This window comes from Diachasmimorpha longicaudata, chromosome 15, assembly GCF_034640455.1.
Source record: "Diachasmimorpha longicaudata isolate KC_UGA_2023 chromosome 15, iyDiaLong2, whole genome shotgun sequence".
NCBI classification, from domain to species: Eukaryota; Metazoa; Arthropoda; class Insecta; order Hymenoptera; family Braconidae; genus Diachasmimorpha; species Diachasmimorpha longicaudata.
The window spans coordinates 4,535,230-4,554,499 of record NC_087239.1 but is presented as its reverse complement, the minus strand read 5'-3'; the positions used below and the strand labels follow the sequence as shown (position 1 = coordinate 4,554,499).

General features: G+C 39.3%; 2 protein-coding genes across 7 annotated transcripts; both read right to left on the bottom strand.

Annotated features, from left to right (window-relative positions):
• Positions 1–2,717: 2,717 nt before the first annotated feature.
• Positions 2,718–7,406, bottom strand: LOC135169848 (forkhead box protein B1-like). The gene is made up of 3 exons (XM_064135228.1): positions 6,410–7,406; positions 3,874–4,355; positions 2,718–3,188 (listed from the first exon to the last, which is right to left on the bottom strand). The coding sequence occupies exons 1-3, from the start codon at positions 6,638–6,640 to the stop codon at positions 2,759–2,761; spliced, it is 1,143 nt and encodes a 380-aa protein (XP_063991298.1). The 5' UTR covers positions 6,641–7,406; the 3' UTR covers positions 2,718–2,758.
• Positions 7,407–8,317: 911 nt separating this feature from the next.
• Positions 8,318–18,885, bottom strand: LOC135169830 (uncharacterized). 6 transcript variants are annotated; one of them, XM_064135175.1, is made up of 19 exons: positions 18,313–18,885; positions 17,923–18,140; positions 16,842–17,788; positions 15,391–15,486; positions 15,035–15,214; positions 14,718–14,924; positions 14,411–14,613; positions 14,134–14,323; positions 13,744–13,933; positions 12,917–13,011; positions 12,758–12,781; positions 12,356–12,400; positions 12,014–12,089; positions 11,771–11,938; positions 11,417–11,561; positions 11,120–11,227; positions 10,908–11,060; positions 10,752–10,784; positions 8,318–10,290 (listed from the first exon to the last, which is right to left on the bottom strand). In XM_064135175.1, exons 3-18 carry the CDS (start codon positions 17,535–17,537, stop codon positions 10,757–10,759), a joined length of 2,604 nt encoding a protein of 867 aa, XP_063991245.1. In that variant the 5' UTR covers positions 17,538–17,788; positions 17,923–18,140; positions 18,313–18,885; the 3' UTR covers positions 8,318–10,290; positions 10,752–10,756. The 6 variants fall into 6 exon arrangements, with proteins under 6 accessions (XP_063991245.1, XP_063991244.1, XP_063991243.1 ...); XM_064135174.1 differs by lacking the exon at positions 10,752–10,784 and having other exon boundaries at positions 17,876–18,140; positions 18,313–18,707; XM_064135173.1 differs by lacking the exon at positions 10,752–10,784 and having other exon boundaries at positions 18,313–18,707.
• Positions 18,886–19,270: the final 385 nt, after the last annotated feature.

Sequence of the window (19,270 nt, the reverse complement as noted above, 5' to 3'; positions counted from 1 at the left end):
AACAGTTTGGAATTCAACGTAACAAAAAAAAAACGTCGGCGATGATGGGTGAGAGACTCTTCTCCCTCCTCCACTCAAGCAGCATCAAATGGTCATTATATGGACTGTGAGTTTGCCAATTCAATTCGTGGTTTCGGCAATTCAATGGGGAAATCGAGGAGCGATTCAGGAAATCGGTGAGTAGCTGAAAAATGTGGGAAATTGAGTGCCTTCTCGAGCAGTTTATTGCGTATAATAAATTGAAAAAAAATCTTTCCATAATTTTTTTTGTCACCATAATCCATGGAAAAGTCACTTCTGCGCACAGGGTGAGGGTAGTAAATTTTTCGCGAAGAGATCGGCCTATTTTCGGACTCAGTAAAGTAATCAGCTCTTTTCTGGCAGCAAATACTTGAGAAAAATTCGCGTTCAGAAGAAACGGGTTCCGGTCATCGAATTTTTTTCCCGGTTGAAAGTCTCTCGGTGTGATTAACGAACATATAAATGGAGTGCGCATATTACAACCCTGAAACGAGTTAAGAGGACCCTCCCAAGAGACACGGTAAGCGACCTTAGAAGTCGAGCAAAAACAGAGAGGAGGCGGGTCCCACTGACGAGCTGGTAACTGGCTGTGAATAATTTAATAGATATTGCGTCCCTTCTTCTGTCCCTTCACTCACCCCATAACCACCCCTCTCTACTTTCTCTTTTTTCCCTCGTTCGTCGGACATTTTCTCGCGGAGGCAATTTTTTTTGTCAACTCAATTTACCGCTCCACACCATTACCAACAATTGCTGCGTTTATTTGGGTTTGTGGAGTTTGTCTGTTGTTTGTCAGACTTTAATTCATTCTTACTTCATTAAGTTATATCTCTGCATGATGAGAAAAATTGTAAATTACGGATTTTTCGCATTTTCCTGAGAGTTCACGGAAAAATTGCGTAACTTGTCAGTAATTTTTACCGAATATTATTTTGACGTGACAAGCACGTAATTGTTAAACAATTTTTCTCTCCTTGTGGGACACAAAATGACGAATATGTCGAATTCATAACGACGGATAGTATATACATAAAATAAAATTGGGTAATATATTAAATATTTACGTACGAATATCCGTAAACTGACGAGAAACCGCTTCCCCCAGTGTCTCGTACGTCCACCATAATCTAGGTATTTTTCATGATCCAGGGAACTTTACAGAGACGGCATTAATTACTGTATTTAGTGTCACGTGGTATAGTTCCACAAATGGAATAAAGTAAAAATTACACGTTGAAAATAGTGGCATAAAGTCAGTCATCGTAGGCCTTTCCCACGTTTTAATAAAATAAAAAGCCGAGCAACTTCCCCGAAGTCATCATTCACGGAAGACTGTAGGAGCTCGTTACACTGTATGCACTGTTTTTATTTCTCATCTCTAACCTGGCTTATAGAAAATAGCAAGACCAAAGAGCAAGCGCCGCTGCAATTCTTGAAACAATGAGATACATTTTCTTGCGGGAAAAGTTTTAGATGCATGAGGAGTTATTTTGTGAAAACTCCAGGGAAAATATAAATGAAATATTCACGTGAATCGCATATATAGAACGAAAAATGTCACTTAAAATCACCAACAAAAGCCAATTAATTGATTAAGTAATTATTTTAATAGAAGTAATTTAAATAATTGTAAATTAAGTGGAAACTCAATTCAGTTTCGTAGAGTTTAGTGTAATTTTTTTTTTAATTCGAGGAACCAATAAATAAATTTTTAAAAGAGCAATCGGAATATTTTCTCAACTCTCTGTTGGCATCGTATTATATGCTAATGGATAAAATAATGTCAAGATTTCTTCAGAAGTTGTAACAGTCACGCAGTTAATGGGCAACGTATGAAACCATGCGAGAAGTTTCACGATGAAAAATTATTGCGGCAAAAATAAAACTCGGCTTTATAGCACAAGTTTATAAGGAATATTTAAGTTTTACGATTTTACCAGTTGGATGATTTCAACCACTCTGCAACGATAATTGATATAGCGTTATACTTGTTCATCTACCGGGGTAAATCTCGTCGTACATATATATTTTCAATGAGACACTGAAACCTTGGGTTTCGCGTTTGATTTTTTATGGCCATAAAGAACATAAATTTGCAATTACATTTGGCTCTCCTCCAGAGGACTTTGGAATAACAGCTCCAGCAGTAGTCATTTGTCCAATCTCCGGGCCGTTTTCTGCCCGAAATAAACCACGAGGCTGTTCAATATTCATTCTCATCGAGTGAAAAATAAATTTGCTGTAATTTTCGAAGTAATTAATTTTCAGGATAATTAGGGAACGGGGGTCGTGATGAGTCGTGAAAATTGCGAGTCCCAAAAATATGAGGATTATGCAACTGTGGAAAAAAATATAAATCGCAGTGAGTTTTATCTTCCTCAGCTTCTTCACAGGATTTCGATTGAATATCGATTGATTTAGAGGAAAATTTTTATAGGAATTTGGAAGAATATTGAATCCAAATAATTTCAAATGGTTTTTCATTAAAAAATCGTTGAAAATCTAACAATTTTCCAATTGTTTCCAATCGATTTCCAATCGTTGGAAATCCAACAATTTTCTAATCGTTTCCAATCGATTTCCAATCGTTGGAAATCCAACAATTTTCCAATCATTTCCAATCGTTGGAAATCCAACGATTTTTTATAAAAAATTATTGAAAATCTGTACAATAAAAAATCAGACAATCATTTCATCTCATTCTCGTTTATTCAGTCTATCAATGATCACATTCTCGTCAGGTAGGAGCCAAGTCCTTGCAGGAATCCGCGGAGTAGTTACCAAGTTCGGTGATTTCCAATCGAGGATTATCAATGCTAGATAATCGCGGTACTGGCACTGATGGTAATGGTGGAAGACTGACCGCCGATGGAAGGCCCGCGGAGAAGCCGAAGGCAGGATCTGTGCGGAACAAACCAGGATGCAAGCCGTAGATCGGGGATAGTGCTGTCGATGGGCATGCTCCCTCCTCGGGGTGGATCTTGGATGTCTGCTGGAGGGAGGGGTAGCTTGCGAAGAGATTGGCGGTTGCCAGGGCTGTCGCGTACACCGCGGCCGCTTGGTGAATGTGCAGGGGGTAGGTGCTCAGGGAATTTGTCAGGGGGTACAGGAGATTCGATGTCGGCCACGGAACGAGACTCTGCGACGATATTACTGGGGTGGAAATACTAAAAATTGAGATTTTTATTATTGGGGGGGGGGTGACATGACGGGATAGGAGACTTCCTAGACCTCTAACGTCCGTGCACATAATTTTTAAACAAATTTTTCTTTCCGTGTACGTAATTGTTAAACAATTTTTTTCTCCGTCCACATAATTTTTAAACAATTTTTTCCTCTGTGCACATAATTTTTTAATAATTTTTCTATCCATGCACGTAATTTGTAAACAATTTTTCTCTCCGTGCACGTAATTTTTAAACAATTTTTTTCTCTGTGTACGTAATTTTTAAACAATTTTTTTCTCCGTGCACGTAATTTTTTAAATAATTTCTTTCTCCATGCACATAATTTTTAAACAAATTTTTTCTCTATGTACGTAATTGTTAAACAATTTTTCTCTCTATGCACATAATTTTTAAATAATTTTTTCCTCTGTGCGCATAATTTTTAAACAATTTTTCTCTCCGCATATCCCCAAAAACCTCTAAAAAACCTCCAGCTAATATTTTATTCCCGTCTCCAACAACTCAACCAGACACCCTTGCTCACCGGAGGGCGACGAATGTATATCTACCCGAAGCAGTTGTTCACCTTCCATAGTTTTCCCCAATATTCATACACCAGACAACCACACAGTAAGTGCATTTATTTTTCATACGTAACCTGGTTGTTAAGAAAAGTAGAGGTTACCTGGATCGTTGCTCATTCGAGCTTGTTGTTTCGATTATGCTTTCTATGCTGAACGACTTGGGGACACCACCTGGGGACTTGAATCTTTTCGTCGAAGGCCGCCGTTCCGACGACAAATCGGTACGTTTCGCCGCGCCAGACGGTAGTTCCGACTTCCGTTCCACATTCGAGTCCTTCGAGATGGAGGTCAACCCCGACGTCAGATTCAAGAAGTCGAGCTGCTGCTGAGTGAGGGCTATCGTTTGCTCCTGGTGTTGATGGGGGTAGTAGGGGGTGGATTGACAATCGGACAGGGAGCAGGCGCTAGTCGCTGCCAATCTGGCAGTTGTCTCCGCCAGTACCTGACTCTCCTCTTTGGCTTCCTTCGGTAATTTGAATCGTTTTCTCCTGCGCAAGTACGAGCCGTTCTCGAACATCGACAGGGCCGCGGGGTGGAGGGCCCAGTAGGCGCCCTTGCCCGGGGTGTGAGGGTTCCGCGGTACCTGCGGTCGAAATAATAGTGAAGGGAGGAAATGTCCCATTTTAATTATTCTGACAAAAGAAATTGAAGAATTTAATTCGATTTATTCGGTTTTGAAGACAAAAATCGTGAGTTTTGATCGTGAAGTACATGAACTTCGTGGAGGGAACTTGTTTTCACCTGGGGGAGGGAAGTTTTCAACATCTAGACACTGATATCGAGCTGTATACGAGGGGAAATGGCTTTGATCTGTCTATTTTGTGCTCCGAGACCTCTGGCCACTGCTGGCGCCTACTCGACGTTTATTACTCATTTTATAATTAACCACACGTGATATAAGTCCTTTATCAAATTGTGGGGTTATTACATATTCTGTAAGATATCGCAGTGAACGTGGGTCAACAAGGAAATATTCTCGGAAAAAGTCTCTCAAATTTTTAAAGGTCCACAGAGAAAAAATTGTTTAAAAATTACTTTCCTGTTTCGTAATTTGATAGTCAAAATAGTAGTCGGTAGAAATTATGGAACAGTCGTGAATTTTTTCAGTGAACGTTCTATACTTTTTCTGGAACATTTTGTAATTTTTACTAAATCTTTTGACTGGCGGACTACGGAACAGGCGCGTAATTAAAAAAAAAATCTCTTCGTCTCTTTAAACGAGATTAAAAAAATTTAATTGTTAATACACGGAGAGGACTATTAAAAAAAATTACCTGTCTTTTCCGTAATTCAATGATCGAAAATGTTAGGAAACTGCCACGAAATTTATCATAAAAGTTCCTCAATTTTTCGCTGAATCGTCTGTAAAAAATTACGATCGCGTCGCAAAAAAATTTCCCCCGTCGATCCCGTGATCGACGAGCGACCTACAAGTTCCGTACTTTATACGAAATATTTCTTCCCCTGTGGACTTTAAATTAAGACTTTTCCGACTTTCCAGTAAAACTCATCTCGAAATAAATCGCCCTTCCCCTACACCGAGTGGTACTCACGCAATTTCCAGAATATCCCACCAACGATTTTGATCCCATTAATATTTTTCTGTTTGTTTTCAATAGATAAAAAAATTATAGCTCTGTCAAAGAACAAATAGGCGCATGTGTTACCCCCCCCCCCTCACCCCTCGGCCAGCATATCTAACGAGGGAAATTGTTGGTAAATCTCCATTGAATGTATCTTATAATAGTTTGTTCGCGTGTCAGACAGCGCCTCGGCAACGATGAAAACTCACGCGCACCAATCTCATTAAAATGACAAGATAATTTCACGCCAGGTTTATCATGCTACACATACATAAACATTGATGAAGTTGAGTGAGATGAACTCGACTTTTCACGAGTGAAGTATTTTATTTTTTTTTTTCACGAATAACTTGAATTTTCCACGAATAGAAACGTCAGGGGAAAAAGAAAGACAGCTTGTGCTTACGGGGCAATTGAGTTGCCATCTATATCGAAGCCAATAATTTTCCCATCCCTTGGAAGTTGATCGTCAACCGGTGGATACTTCCATACATGATGAAATCGTATAACTCATAATGCATGCTGAACATGCACCGGGATTGCGCTGATGAATATCGATTCATCTGTATCATTATGAGGAAACTTGTCCAATTTTCTATGAACTATTCGTCTCGTTGGCATTTACCGAGCAGTCAGTACCCACTCCATTTAAATTAGCATTTACAATGGGTCTGGTTGAAAGTACTTAGTCTATTGGCACGTTTCATTGATATTTTGTTTACCAAATTCATCAAAAAATGGAATAAAAATTTTTTCATTATTTTCATGCTCCACGAGAAATTAATTACTCGGAAAAAAAAATAATTCTATAGATTTCTTGATATAATTCCCAATTTCGGGGCCTTAATACTAAAAATACCGCGGTAATTTGTTTTTCTAATTAACTTGTTCGACGAAACTTTAATTAATATATTTAAAAGAATTATTTTTACGACAAAGGGGGGGGGGGAAGATGTGAAGCAAAGAAAGACATTTGTAATATCAGGGAAATAAATAATAATAAAAAATATATAAATATATTTTTATTAAAAAAATGATCCTCTTGGAGACTCACCTTGATGAAACAATCATTAAACGATAAATTATGTCTCAACGAGTTCTGCCAGCGTCTAGTGTCCCTCCGATAATAAGGAAACCTGTCGGCGATGAATCGATATATCTCAGCGAGTGGCAGCATCTTCTCGCTGGACGACCATATCGCCATTGCCGTCAGCGATATATACGAGTATGGCGGCTTCTGCTCGCCATTGTACGACTCCCTCGACGGTCTTGGCATTCTCTCCATACAATTGACTCTGTTCCCGGACAATTACAGGTTCCTGCACGCCGAGGTCTGCAGGAGCTCCCCCAATATCGTCGATAACCCTATATTCAGCTCCGAAATCACTGATTAAATCGGCAAATCGTTGTCGCAACGTCTACGCGAGTCCTACTCCCGTCTCATCGATCAATTTTCGCGCCATTGCCTCTCCCCTGTCTGACACATTACCGTCCTTTTCCACTGACCGCACATCATCTTCACTGGACTATTTTCTTGAAATTCAAGCTATCGCCGCGCTGCGACAGTAAATTCAATTTTTAAACTCGTTAACATTAAAGTTGTATCGCGAATGCTCCAGTTATTTATTTACTTCATAAACTTATTTTATAAATATTAATTTACATCCACGGGGACTGGAAAATTGCGATTCCATCGACGAGAGTAGAATCGCTCCTCGTGAAAAATGAAATGACTTCCTGCGATTTTCAGGCAAAATTTGAAAATTTATTTTCTCACGATGTTCTCCAAAATGGAGGTCTACTGGTGCCCATAAAAATCGCCATCTGACGGCCCCTGACCCCTCAAAACATCTCTTGACACACGACAAACACAATCGCGAAAGCCTCTTGACAAAAACCCGCGCTCCTACCCGTGATTCAACTGGTCGAGGGACTATATCGATACCTCAACTCGATGACGACGGGTTGGTGTTGTCTCGCGTTTGCGCATCATCGCTGGGTCTCTTTCGCGCTGCTCAGGTCCCCCCCAGCCGCCGCCCGGGCATAACTCTCTCGTCCAAAGGGGTTCCGAGGGCCGGAGAGCCGGGATTCGTCGGCGTTGGAGAACTGGGCGGGTGCGAGGGCTGGACAATCGGCGGTCCTGAAGGGTGAGCTGTCGCTGAGACGCCGCTTGCGCGATTTTTTCCAGGGGGAGGGGCTCACTGACTCCGCCCTCCCCCTGTTACTACTGATAAACAACGCACAATGACAATGACAATGTTTTTCCTGCCATTTTTAATCACCGATTTTTTGGACTGATCGGTAAATCGATGATAGAGTTGGGCTGCGATCTTTGATTATTTGGGGGGAATCCAGGGTGTGCGGCGCCATTTTATTTACTTCCCTCCTACTTTGATGCTCGAGCTGATTGTAACCAGGAGGAAGGAGTTGCACGAGTGGTAATAAAATAAAAAAAAAAAAGAACGAGAGATCGAGCTCTTCGGCAGACGCACAACGGAGGCACGGTCTTGGTATCGATCAATCCGGTAATTTGACGGTTCAACCAGTGTGCGCCTGTAATACCGTAATGGCTTGCTGATGGGCATTGTTGCTCGCCTCGTTTCCCCTTGTTCTCGTTGAGTTTCCGATCTTTGTGAGAGACGAGTCGGTTTGTTATTAGAGTTTTGAGTCATTATGGAGTATTAGAGGTATTGGGGAAACATCGGGTAGCCATTTTTTTCAGTCCTTTTGGGGTTTATTGCCGGCTCCGGTGGTGTCTGATACATTTGTGGGGACGTGAGTCTTCCAGGTGGGGGCATGGGGGCTTTTCAATATCACGAGGAGAATTTGTTGGCTGATTTTCAATCGTTTTGCGAATTTATTTCAGAATTGTGGTTCAAAAGTGGACGAGGAGATTATTTTTTTATTGGACTTTTTGGGGGATTGTGGGAGGTGGGGAGGGTTTATCAATAAACAAAAGGTGAAAGTTGTGCGATCATAATGTATTTTTCCTTTTTTTCCTGCCTGATTCATTGTTTTTACATTTTTATCTTCACTCGTTATTGCGTATTTTTTATTATGGAGACGTGTGCGCAATATAAAGTCAACACTTCGATATAATCGTCTTATTTAAAGTTTATTGTATATACTCTTCAACAATTTGAAATCAGAGAATCTCGGGGATTCAAAAGAGGAAGCCTATTCGATCCTTCGATAGATTTTGTCACTCTAATTTCCGAATACTAGTCAATGGTACAACGAGTTATCTAGAGGCACTATTACTGTTAACCCTTGGGCCACTATATTCGTTTCTGTTAACGTGGCGTGTCAGCTCACTCCATTTTTATTGTGCTGCAGTCGTTAGTTGAGTTTGAAATTTTCCACAAGTGTTAGAGATTTATTTCGCTGTATTTTTATCGATTGGGAAAAATAAAAGTTTTGTAAATTTAATTGACAAGGCTTTTTGATTATTTATCGCGTCGAAAATTTGACAAACGAAATTTTAGGCATATTCTTAGTGCACGCGGACGAAAAATCAGCGAGAAATATTTTTTTCTTAGTACAGAGTTAGAGAATTTTCCATAGAATTCCCTCTGCTGCAACTGCTTCACTCCAACACCTCAAATATTTCATATAATTTTCGCCAAGCCCCTCACAGCCCATGTTGAATAATTATCGTTAATCACTAGGTTCTTTATTGAGTGCTCTGCAGTCGTTTCAGACTAACGTAGACGATAAAATCGTATCATAAAAATTCTCATGAAAAAGAAAATTCGAAGTATTCTAATGTCAACTAGTCCTCTTGTTCCGCGAAATCGATAAAAATCTAATTTACTTTCATTATTTGATTGAATGTGTTTGAAAAAACAATTTACCAAATAGTGTGTACGTGTGGTCGGACGAAATGCGATGCGAATAATCAAGTCCTCTCTCAATCCTTTTGTTTATACTATAGTTGTACGCTTATTCGTGGATTGAATTCGGTAACTAGTCAATAGTTGCAAAATTCATTCGCCATTTTATAAATATCCATGGTTACACACCGATAAATGTATTTAAAAAAATATCGCAACTTAAGTACTAATATAAATAACTTGTTAACGATATATTATTGTATAATGCGAGAAGAAAATTCAAGTCGAAAAAAATAATGAAGAATATCCAAGTGTTCTATTTGTCCTTCGAATTTTTACCAATAAAAATACAACTAAACTACTACATCTTCAGCAAGTTTCGAAATTATTTATAAAAGACGCTAATAAGTAAAAAAAAAGACCGTTCTCCTTTTTTCCAGGTAATTTTTACTAAATTCTTGTTTTTGTCTTCAAAAATATAAATTAAATAGTGTAAAAAAATTAAATTCAATGCAAAAAGGGGAAAATTTTTTCTAATTCACTTGGACATTCTTAATGGAGATTATTCTCATTTGTTTGCAAAAATGTTTCGCTTGAGATGATTGGGGTGATTTTCTGCTCGGTATTTTTCGAATGACAGAGCGAGAAATAAATTGTTCTCCGCGTTATTTAGGTTTCGATGGTGTGAGAAAATTCACTGTAGTGATGGTATCATCATGGAAGGGGGCAAAAACTATATTTCATGATGTGAATATATTGGGATATTTATGTATCTACCAGCAGTATAAGGAGGTGAATGCGACTTTTCCTATTTATTTATAAAATATATGCAGTCGTGCGAAACATGGAAGATTTGTGGGCGTGTGACTAAGTTAAAAGTCGTGTTTTAGACTAGATTTGGTTGACCCTCTCTCAACTGTTACTGTGCCGTCACTCTGACCGCGAAGTACTGAAATAATGACAAGGGAGGGTCTATTTTAACAACTTAAATTCTTCTTTGATTATTGTGGACGAATGGATCATCAATTATAGCCGTCGTGTGTTGCTTCAGCATCGACGGGTTGAAAATTTCCGTTCGAGCTGCGGTGTCCGGATGTATGTTCTGGAATAAATGCCAAATCCGTTTCAACATCAGAAGGAATGGAGTGATATTCCTAAATAAATCTAGTAATTGTGGAACGCAATCGACTTTTGGATATTTTTTTCTGCGTACACTATTAAAAAAAAATAAATAAATCACTTCACAATAAAGAAAATGTTGAAAAAAGACTTCTGGTATAAAAATTAGTTAATTAGATGTGGAGAACTGAACATCTATTGAGAATCATTTCAAGTTCTCGCCCGAGCCTTCCATTAAAATATTACTCGTCAAATAAAAATTCATAATAATCACAGGAAACAGGCATTATGCAAAAATCAATGGCAATTTAACTCAACGCAACGGCAACTACGGCAGTAAAATTATGGTAAGAAACATTCAGAGTGAATTTCACGTTCATGCTATGAGAGTTAGTTTCCAAGTTATTTCGTTGAAATTAGCATTCTTTATCAATGCCGGCTTACCTATTTTATTCGCTCAGTACTGGCAGTAGGGACCTTTTCAATTAAATGTGAAAACAAACAGAAGATTGTGTTGTAAAAGTTGCGAATAGAGGTCTCAGTGGCTTAAACGAGTTAAAAATATACTGTTTAATAATGCAGAATTGAGCTCATACTTACAATTCTATGCTTTGAATTGTTGATGTCGAGCACATGGTCTCCACTTTAACATGACAATGCTTGTGGCATTTTAGTAAACAGTCCCTACATTCGTAACCCTGTTTTCCTAATCTTCGTGCTAATGTCCTCTTGCAGACTTCACATACGGTCCCACTGAAAAATAAAATTCAATAAGATCGGCCCAATCGAAGGAGTACATCTGTGATAATTACCCAGACATGTGTTTCGCGATGAAGGTGTGGTCGTTGAATATGTGCAATTTTGTGCCCTTTTTCCTCCACTTGCTCTTCTGGGCGAGGGAGAGGGGTACTAGGTAGTGCCTACAAATGAAATAAATGATGAATGCCCTATGGAAAAATTTATTTACAAAAAGGATTAACTGAATACTTAAATTAATTAAATAACACGATTACTTCGAGAATTTATTTTTTTTAATTGGATGAAAAAATCTAATTAATTAATTTAATTTGATTTCTAATAAAGTGTAGTGCTAGGGGAGTACCACTCACTTTTTAATCCCATTTTCTAAGGTTTCTAGGACTAGTGTTGATGCCTCGTTGATGTACGTTCTCGTTGACGTGCCGCTGATTGCCGAGGCCTCACTCAGACTTGATCTTCGCGAGTGCTCTTCTTTGCCTGGCACATTTAACGATACTAAAGGAATAAAGTACAGACGATAACAAAAATCTCAATTAATCCTCTATTTTCTAAAATAAATATATAAAGATCATAATTAATATGCGTGAATTGAGGAAATAATTACTGAGTTTATCAACTTGCGACCAGAAAATAAAAAAAAATACTGCAACGTCCCCAGTGCATCCACATGATCAATTAATTTTCTAAAATAAACTTGCAATCACCTGAGCCTGGATCCCGTGCCCTGTCAGCGGATATCGATCTCGAGTGAGCATCTTCGTGATTAATATCACCCTCTCGTCCTGCCGATCTACTTCTAGTCTTCGACCTACTCAAGCGCTTTTTTATTGTTCCGAAAAAGTCACGTCGTTTTCTTCGCGTTCGTCCCCGTTCTGTTGGAGTTCAATGGATAATTTTAACCCAAAGTTATCTGAAACTTTGTGAATACTATGTTGATCGCCACTCACCTCTAGTTCCTTCCGAATTCGACGACCTTGGCGTGCTCTCCGGACCTGATGTAGCGCTGTTATCCCGATTGGTGTGCTAAAATAATTATTATTAACGTTCTTATTCACGTAATGATCAGCAGAAAATATTAACTATTTAAAAAGCAACAGCATTGTTCAGACTACTGCAAACAATCTCGACATGGAATGTGACGATCGATTTTTCTTTCGATTAAACTCAGTTGTGGCACTCCACTCATTAGGGTATTCGCGAAAATTAATAGTAATTACAGAGAGAGAGAGCAAAATAATTTTTTGTCATATTCCATGTCTGTAGTTAATAAAATACCCTATGTTTATTACCTCTGGGGAAAGTTCTTGCCAACTGCCATCCTCTGATAGTGTAACCTGTTGATAGTGGGAGGCAAACGAGTTATCTTTCACGTGCAAAAACCCAAGTACCTCTATCACTCTATTCTTATCAATTACTGTTGTCAATTAAGCATTGGAAGTCTCGCAAAAATCAAAATTCAAAACTCGAAACTACTTCCATGCAAAAATATAGAAAAGAAAAGCTTCACATTTTTTTAAATAAATCCTGGCACCACTGGACGATTCTTACAATTAGTTTATGCATATGTTTTCGTGCCAGGAGACATTTAGAATAATTCAACAATTCAAGACTTTATTCAGAAAAAAATCTGCAATGAGGACTTGATAATTTACGGTTCGATCCAAGAAATGGATTATTGTTAGTGGAATTACCTTGACGACTTGACGTTCAGCTTGCTATAAAAAAAATAAAGCCACAGAACACATTTCATTAGAAAAATTCACGCAAAAGTCATTAGGATAAAATATTCAAAGGATTCACAGAAAAAAAGGCAAACGATTCTGACAGAATTAAATTATTCTGGGACTTACCCTCTGTTGACTATGAACAATCAGAGTCCCCTTGTTACCATTCGTCTGTCCCGTTCTGTACGGTGAGTCGATGGTTGCACCATTGGTCAGATAGTCTGAAAGAAAAGACAATTCTGATTTAAATGAGAAAGCGTAACGCCTGGACTGTAAACTTCAATTTGAAGAACAAAATATTCATTATAATAATTAAAAATGCCATGGGTAATCACACGATTTTCGACTATTTAGGGGAGACTATTCATTCTCAATATCTCATGCCAATTCTATCGTACTAATCAAATGCTAAGACTCAGTAGCAAAGAGGCGATGACTTGGGCAATTAGTTCTCTCTATCAGGGAATTGAATTTGTCTTTTAATATTAGGATAATGAAGTGATCTGGACTATTTTTGTATTCTACGTAAAAATTAAAATAAATTTAGAAGATAACATCTTGAAAAATCGTTGAATTCTCCACAGAACATTTTTTTTATGGAGTAAAAATTAACAAAGTCTCACCTCTCCACTACTGAACTCTAAATTGAGGACAAGAGGTAGAGGGTGGATGGCGAAGGGTCAAGCAAAACTTTGAAACCCACGAATTTCATCGAAATGTTTATTAACCTTGCACTGTAGAGTGTTCCCGAGGGCAAAGACAATTCCGCAATAATAATTTGGGAAAGAGAAGTTAGTAGAAATGTCTATCTCATATGGAAATTCTGATCTACCAACATTCAAAAATGAATAAAAAAAAATTGAGACCAAAGGGTTTATTCGTTTTATATTGAAAGTGGATTTCACTCAGGTGCAGATGCTTTTTTTTCTCCAGATAATGTAATCGGTAATTACCCCCGGTTGATTGAGCAGTAGAGTCGTACAAGATAAGTGTACTGTTACCATTGTTATAATTAAGACTATTATTGCTGAGCTGGCTGGTTGGGCTGTATGTGCGGGTAGGTGACACTGGTTTTATAGCTTCCTTGAGTTTGAAGGGCTTCGAACCAATCTGAGGCACCTCGGCCCCTTCAATAAAAAGAAACTAGAAAATATAAGACAACAACGAATCATCAAACTAACTACTCGAGATTCATTGGAATTGTTAAGGATATCCATTAACATTCGATGGAGGTGTGAGGACATGAGCTTGAAAAACTATAACAATTTTTCAAACTCTCAAATATAGAAAAATAGCAAAAATTCGTGGATATCCTTAAATATTTCTGCTAGAATTCACTTTACTTCGACAGTCAAAGTTCCAGTGACTTCATCAGCTTCGTAGGGTCTCGCCTGAAGAGGAATAATCTGCCTCTGGCTCGGATTGACGAGCAGCTCTTCGACCCCGACAATTCCCAGCCCCAGGAATCGTTGACTTTTATTCAAGTTATCGTAGATCTCCAATAGTACTTCCGACGTATTGTGACTGACATCGCTAAAATAATATCACGTTTATTAATGCAAATAATGTTGTACAACATTATGAATTATTATCGCAGGAATTATGTCAACGTTTGCGTACAACAGGAAGGCTTCGTCCCAAATCGGGCTCATTGTATCTTTCTTAATCGATGTCTGGTGCTTTTGCGGTGGTTCATCCAATTCGACTACACAATACGGCTGGGAGCATCCCTCCTTCCCTCCGAGATCGGTTGCTCGAACAACTTTAACCAGTAAACGTCTGTCACCTGATACGTACTGCGGTGCCGTTGACTCTGGACGACCCTTTGAAATTCAATCGTCGTGACAATGAGCACTAGCCACTGACTTTTCAGACATCACGAGGTGAAAAAATTCCACAGTTCATTAATTAATTTATTCATCATTACCATGCTGTCGTAGTGGAGTGGCACTGAATACCCAGTGTGAGGTGGTGGATCCCGCCAGAGTCGGGGACAAGTGGGGTATTTAGACAGATTGAGATGGACATTAGTGCCCCTCAGTGCGCCAACCACGATCTCAGTCACAACTTCCTGAAGCTGGCTCTCGTCGAGATCCTTCTTAATGGTTCCCACTTGGGCCAGTGAGACCTTCACCTTTAATGGACATAGAATTAATTAATCAGAATGATCTTTCATTGGAACCAATTGATCCAGCCGAATTGATCGAGCTGAATTTCATCATTGTAACAGGTAGTGGGAGTTACCTCTGGCCAGCCATCGCATTTCAAGTCCATCAGGAGTTTCTCGGTGATACAAACAACATTTAACCGGGCTCGAAAGCGATTTACATTCGCACGATAATGGCTGACCTCAACTTTATCACCTTTTTGTCGGAATGCCTTCAGCTGCAGTGCCGGAGTTGCTTCGCAATCGCATGTTATCGTCTGCGGAGAATATTTAATAGGTTTAGACAACGCTGAATTACTTAACTGCATTTGAAGAAATTGTTTTCTCCTTCGGATGTGCAGACAAAGAAAATAAATTGGAACTTGAAACTTGGAAATTTTTATTGTAGACGATAAATAAAATTTTTTGGAACTGTAAAATACGCAATACTCACAACGTCATTTTTAGAATCACATTCGCAGAAGATATTTGATAGAGAAGGCGATTGTGTCTCCGGAAGTACCCGGACAAATTCGACACCCACTCCATGCTGGAATTATTAAAAATAAATTATGGCCTCGTACAGTAATGGGATCCAAATATATTCAGTACAAAAGAGCAATAGAATTTAATTTTTTATTTATATTGGTGATTTTTTGAGTGAGAAAACAGACTATCGAAGTAGGAAATTTTGAGTTGAGAACATTCCTCGATAAAAAATACACTAAAAATCTAATAGAAATGATAATTTTTTCTTATTTTTTTTTCATTCATAGCATATTTTTGGTATCCGAAAATGTCAATAAAATAAATTCTAATCGTAAAAATTGAAATCGAAAAAGAAAACGATGAAATTTCGATGAAGAAAACCGGTTTTCTCCTCGTGTACTCAAGCGTTATTTTCGGTGTATGACGTCATCTACACGCACACAAGGCAAGGCCGTTGACAGCTGATGACGAAATATATTTTCCCCACTCTCTCACCGCATATGACGTAACGGGATTGCCCTCAAAAAGCTAGAGAGAAGGAAATGACCATAACAAAGGCCTCAATTAATTCTATAAAAAATTTTAGAATGTCTGAATACCTTGCACGACTCCCATACCCATTCGCGATGGTAACTCGAATGAGCTAATGTTTATATTTACTCATCGCCTGGTGACTTCATTGTAATTGAATTCCTCGAGTAGTAATGAACTTCCGAAGTCGAAGTTTCATTTCCCAGAGTGGATTTATCACTCTGGCACGAATTTTTCTACTCAGCGTTTGATTAGAGGCAATGGGAAAAATCGAGGTCAATTCATCGATCTCATGATGATTCAACCCATCTCATTTTGAAAAGTGGGTTAAGTGCTTGGGGTTGGCTTCATCACGACTGCGTCAATTTCTTTTGTAAACGTCAATCAAAAATCGAATTCAATAGTGAAACCATTTAGGACAATCAATGGGCTTTTTTCGCCATAAAATCGCTCCTCGACTAAACTTCAGAGTCTAAAGAAAATTGTTATAATTCCGAGCAAATAATTTCTTTACCGCAGCCCTGAATGTTTATAAATTATCCTAGTGGTACTGAATGCACATTCTAGATGAATAATTCACCCCAGAACGTCTGAAATTCCGTAAAAAATTGCCGAACCGATTAATTCCCATAAAAGACATCAGGCCCCTCGCAATAAAAAAACATCATGCATAATACATGTAGCTCATGTAACATTTAACTGTAACAGTTCGTAGACATGCTCTCCCAACCGACCGCGCAACGATCTATAAATAAATCTGTCAAACGTACGAATTGATTGATACTCGGTAGAGCAATCCCCTGAGCCATCGAAACCCCAAATAAATAAAACTCCAAAAATCCCCCGAAAAAATCACCCCCCAGGATACAAATAAACACTCATTACCTCATCGACCGAACTAGCGACAAAGTGATTGAGTGAGAGCACCCAAGAGGCGAGTAGTTCATTAAGTATGACCAAATCCGAGTGTAGCCAAACAACGAGCTCATTAACCCAGCGAACAGCCTCAGTATCAGCGCCAGTGGCAGCCGGCAAATGAAGTGCTCTCGAGCTCCTCGCTGGACTCAACAGCGAGCCAGATGGTTTTCTTGTCAATCTTTTTCTCATCGGTGGTGTTGGTGGTACATACCCACCACCACCTCCACCCCCATGCCCACCACTGACTCCAATGACACCAGCACTTCCAGCAACACTGGCAGTTGCTGATTTCGCCATTGCAACTCTGATGGGTTTCTCCTGCGTGAGTAATTTACTGGCAATACTTCCAGCTGACACGACACTCTCACCAATTCCATGTACCCCATGTTCCTTCCCCGATACATTGGACACACTGGCAACACCACCACTTGCTCCACTCGTTGTAATTTTATCGATAAGAACAAAACGATTGTAAATGTATTTACCAACGCACAGGACAATAAGACCGAACAGCATCCAACCGAATATTAGCATTGATAATGTATCCATTGTTGTATCACCAGACGAATCAAAACTGCATATCAGATCGTCAACCCGCTCGGCCAAGTCGGCCATATTGCCCCATCGTTCTGCCAACCAAGTCCAATTGGATTCCAAAAACATTCTTTTCTATTTTAATACCACAGGCTGATGGCTAACTTCTCCTCCTCTCCCTTTCTTACCCCTACCACCTGGCTATATTTTTAATTTGTCGTTTTTCGTGTACCACCTAGGAGTGAGTGACTATTTATAAACTCTTCGTACACCCTGGCCCGGTGGAAGGTATCTGTGCTGAGGTGCCGGCTCTGAGCTTCCGGCAACACCCGGATTCAGTCCTCGGGGGGGAAGGAAAGTACTGCCCGCGTTATTTCAATCTGCAAAAATTGGTTTCAATGTGAAATCTTCCAGATTTTCTCTGGTGGTCTGGACAAGAATGTCGTCATCACGAGATGTTGAGTGACCTTTTAATTCATCAAAACAAGAACTCTCATTCAGCAGCAGGACTTACTGAGGTGCCTTTCGAAGTCAAGTCAGTTGATACATCGAATTCCTCGGGAGTTTCCTACCATTGACAGCTCGGACTGGTGGAGATCATGTTCGTCCACTGGAGTAGTTGATGGAGCAACCCAGAGATCGGGCTGTCACTGACACGTGGCTCCACAAATTCCCTGAAGCATTCCTCGAATTTTCTAATGCTCCCCAGCTCTGCATGTGTCAACAATTCATCTGAAAGACACAAAGTCACCAACACCATCAACCAACAATCCACATGCAACACTGTACTTATCAGTAAGATAAGACTGAAGAACGTGAGTGTATTCACGGAAATAATAGCACTGCTGTGGCTTGAGAATAAAATAAAATAGAGAGTGAATAAATAATGAAATGGCGAACTCACCAGTGTCTACGCACAACTCATATGGGACCTGCCAGCAGAATCTCCAAGACTATGATATCCTGTCTGATAATTGTCCATCCAGTCACCTCGGTACAATCCTTCAACAACTGTTCAGCAACGAGAGGAACTCCAAATAGCTTCGGAAATTTTCAACAATAACAAGTGCTTTCCACTCGAGTGCGTTGAAATAGTCATCAGCGAAGGTCCGTGGTAGTCTGACTTTTCGATCAAAAGTGATAAAACATAACACCCGCCACGCCGTCAGCGCATCGTCACCGTTCGCCTTCTTCGTCGCACTACAGTACATAATAAAATACCACCGGATTTTCTGTCGTTTTCTCTTTCACGCTGGATTTTTCCCCACTACTTGTCCATGTGCTATGAGAGTCGTGGCAGTCAGCGCAGAAAAGCAGACTAGTGGGAGACCCCCAGTGGAACGGTTTTTTTTCATTCCAGTATCGATCCAATGCGCACCCACTAACACATTTGTCCCACAACCCGCAGGATCCAACTCCCTGTCTAGTGCATTTTTATTGTTCCCTACTTTTTCTGGGGATTGATTGGGGAGAGAAAACGAGCTTCTCATAGCGTGATTACATGACAAGTTGTTGAGAAAGTTTCCAGGGAAAATACGTGTCTCAGAAAAAAATACTCCTGACAGTCGTTGTTTTTTTAATTATTTTCCAAAATGAAATTGTGACGTTTAAAACGTCAGAAAGAAAAATAAAAAAATTGGAATGTTTTCCCATTTTTCTCTAGAAAATTTGTAATTTTTCCAATTTTTCTTCAAAATTCTAAGGTCACACACTATAACAAAATAATCGAGCTAATCGCCAATATTTTATGGGCGGGGTTTCAGTCCCAGAGATCGGTCGACTTAAGATTCCAACACCGCATGTGTTAAAAATGGTAAACAAATATTAATTGACAGCAATGACACAAGGTCGAATAATTAACA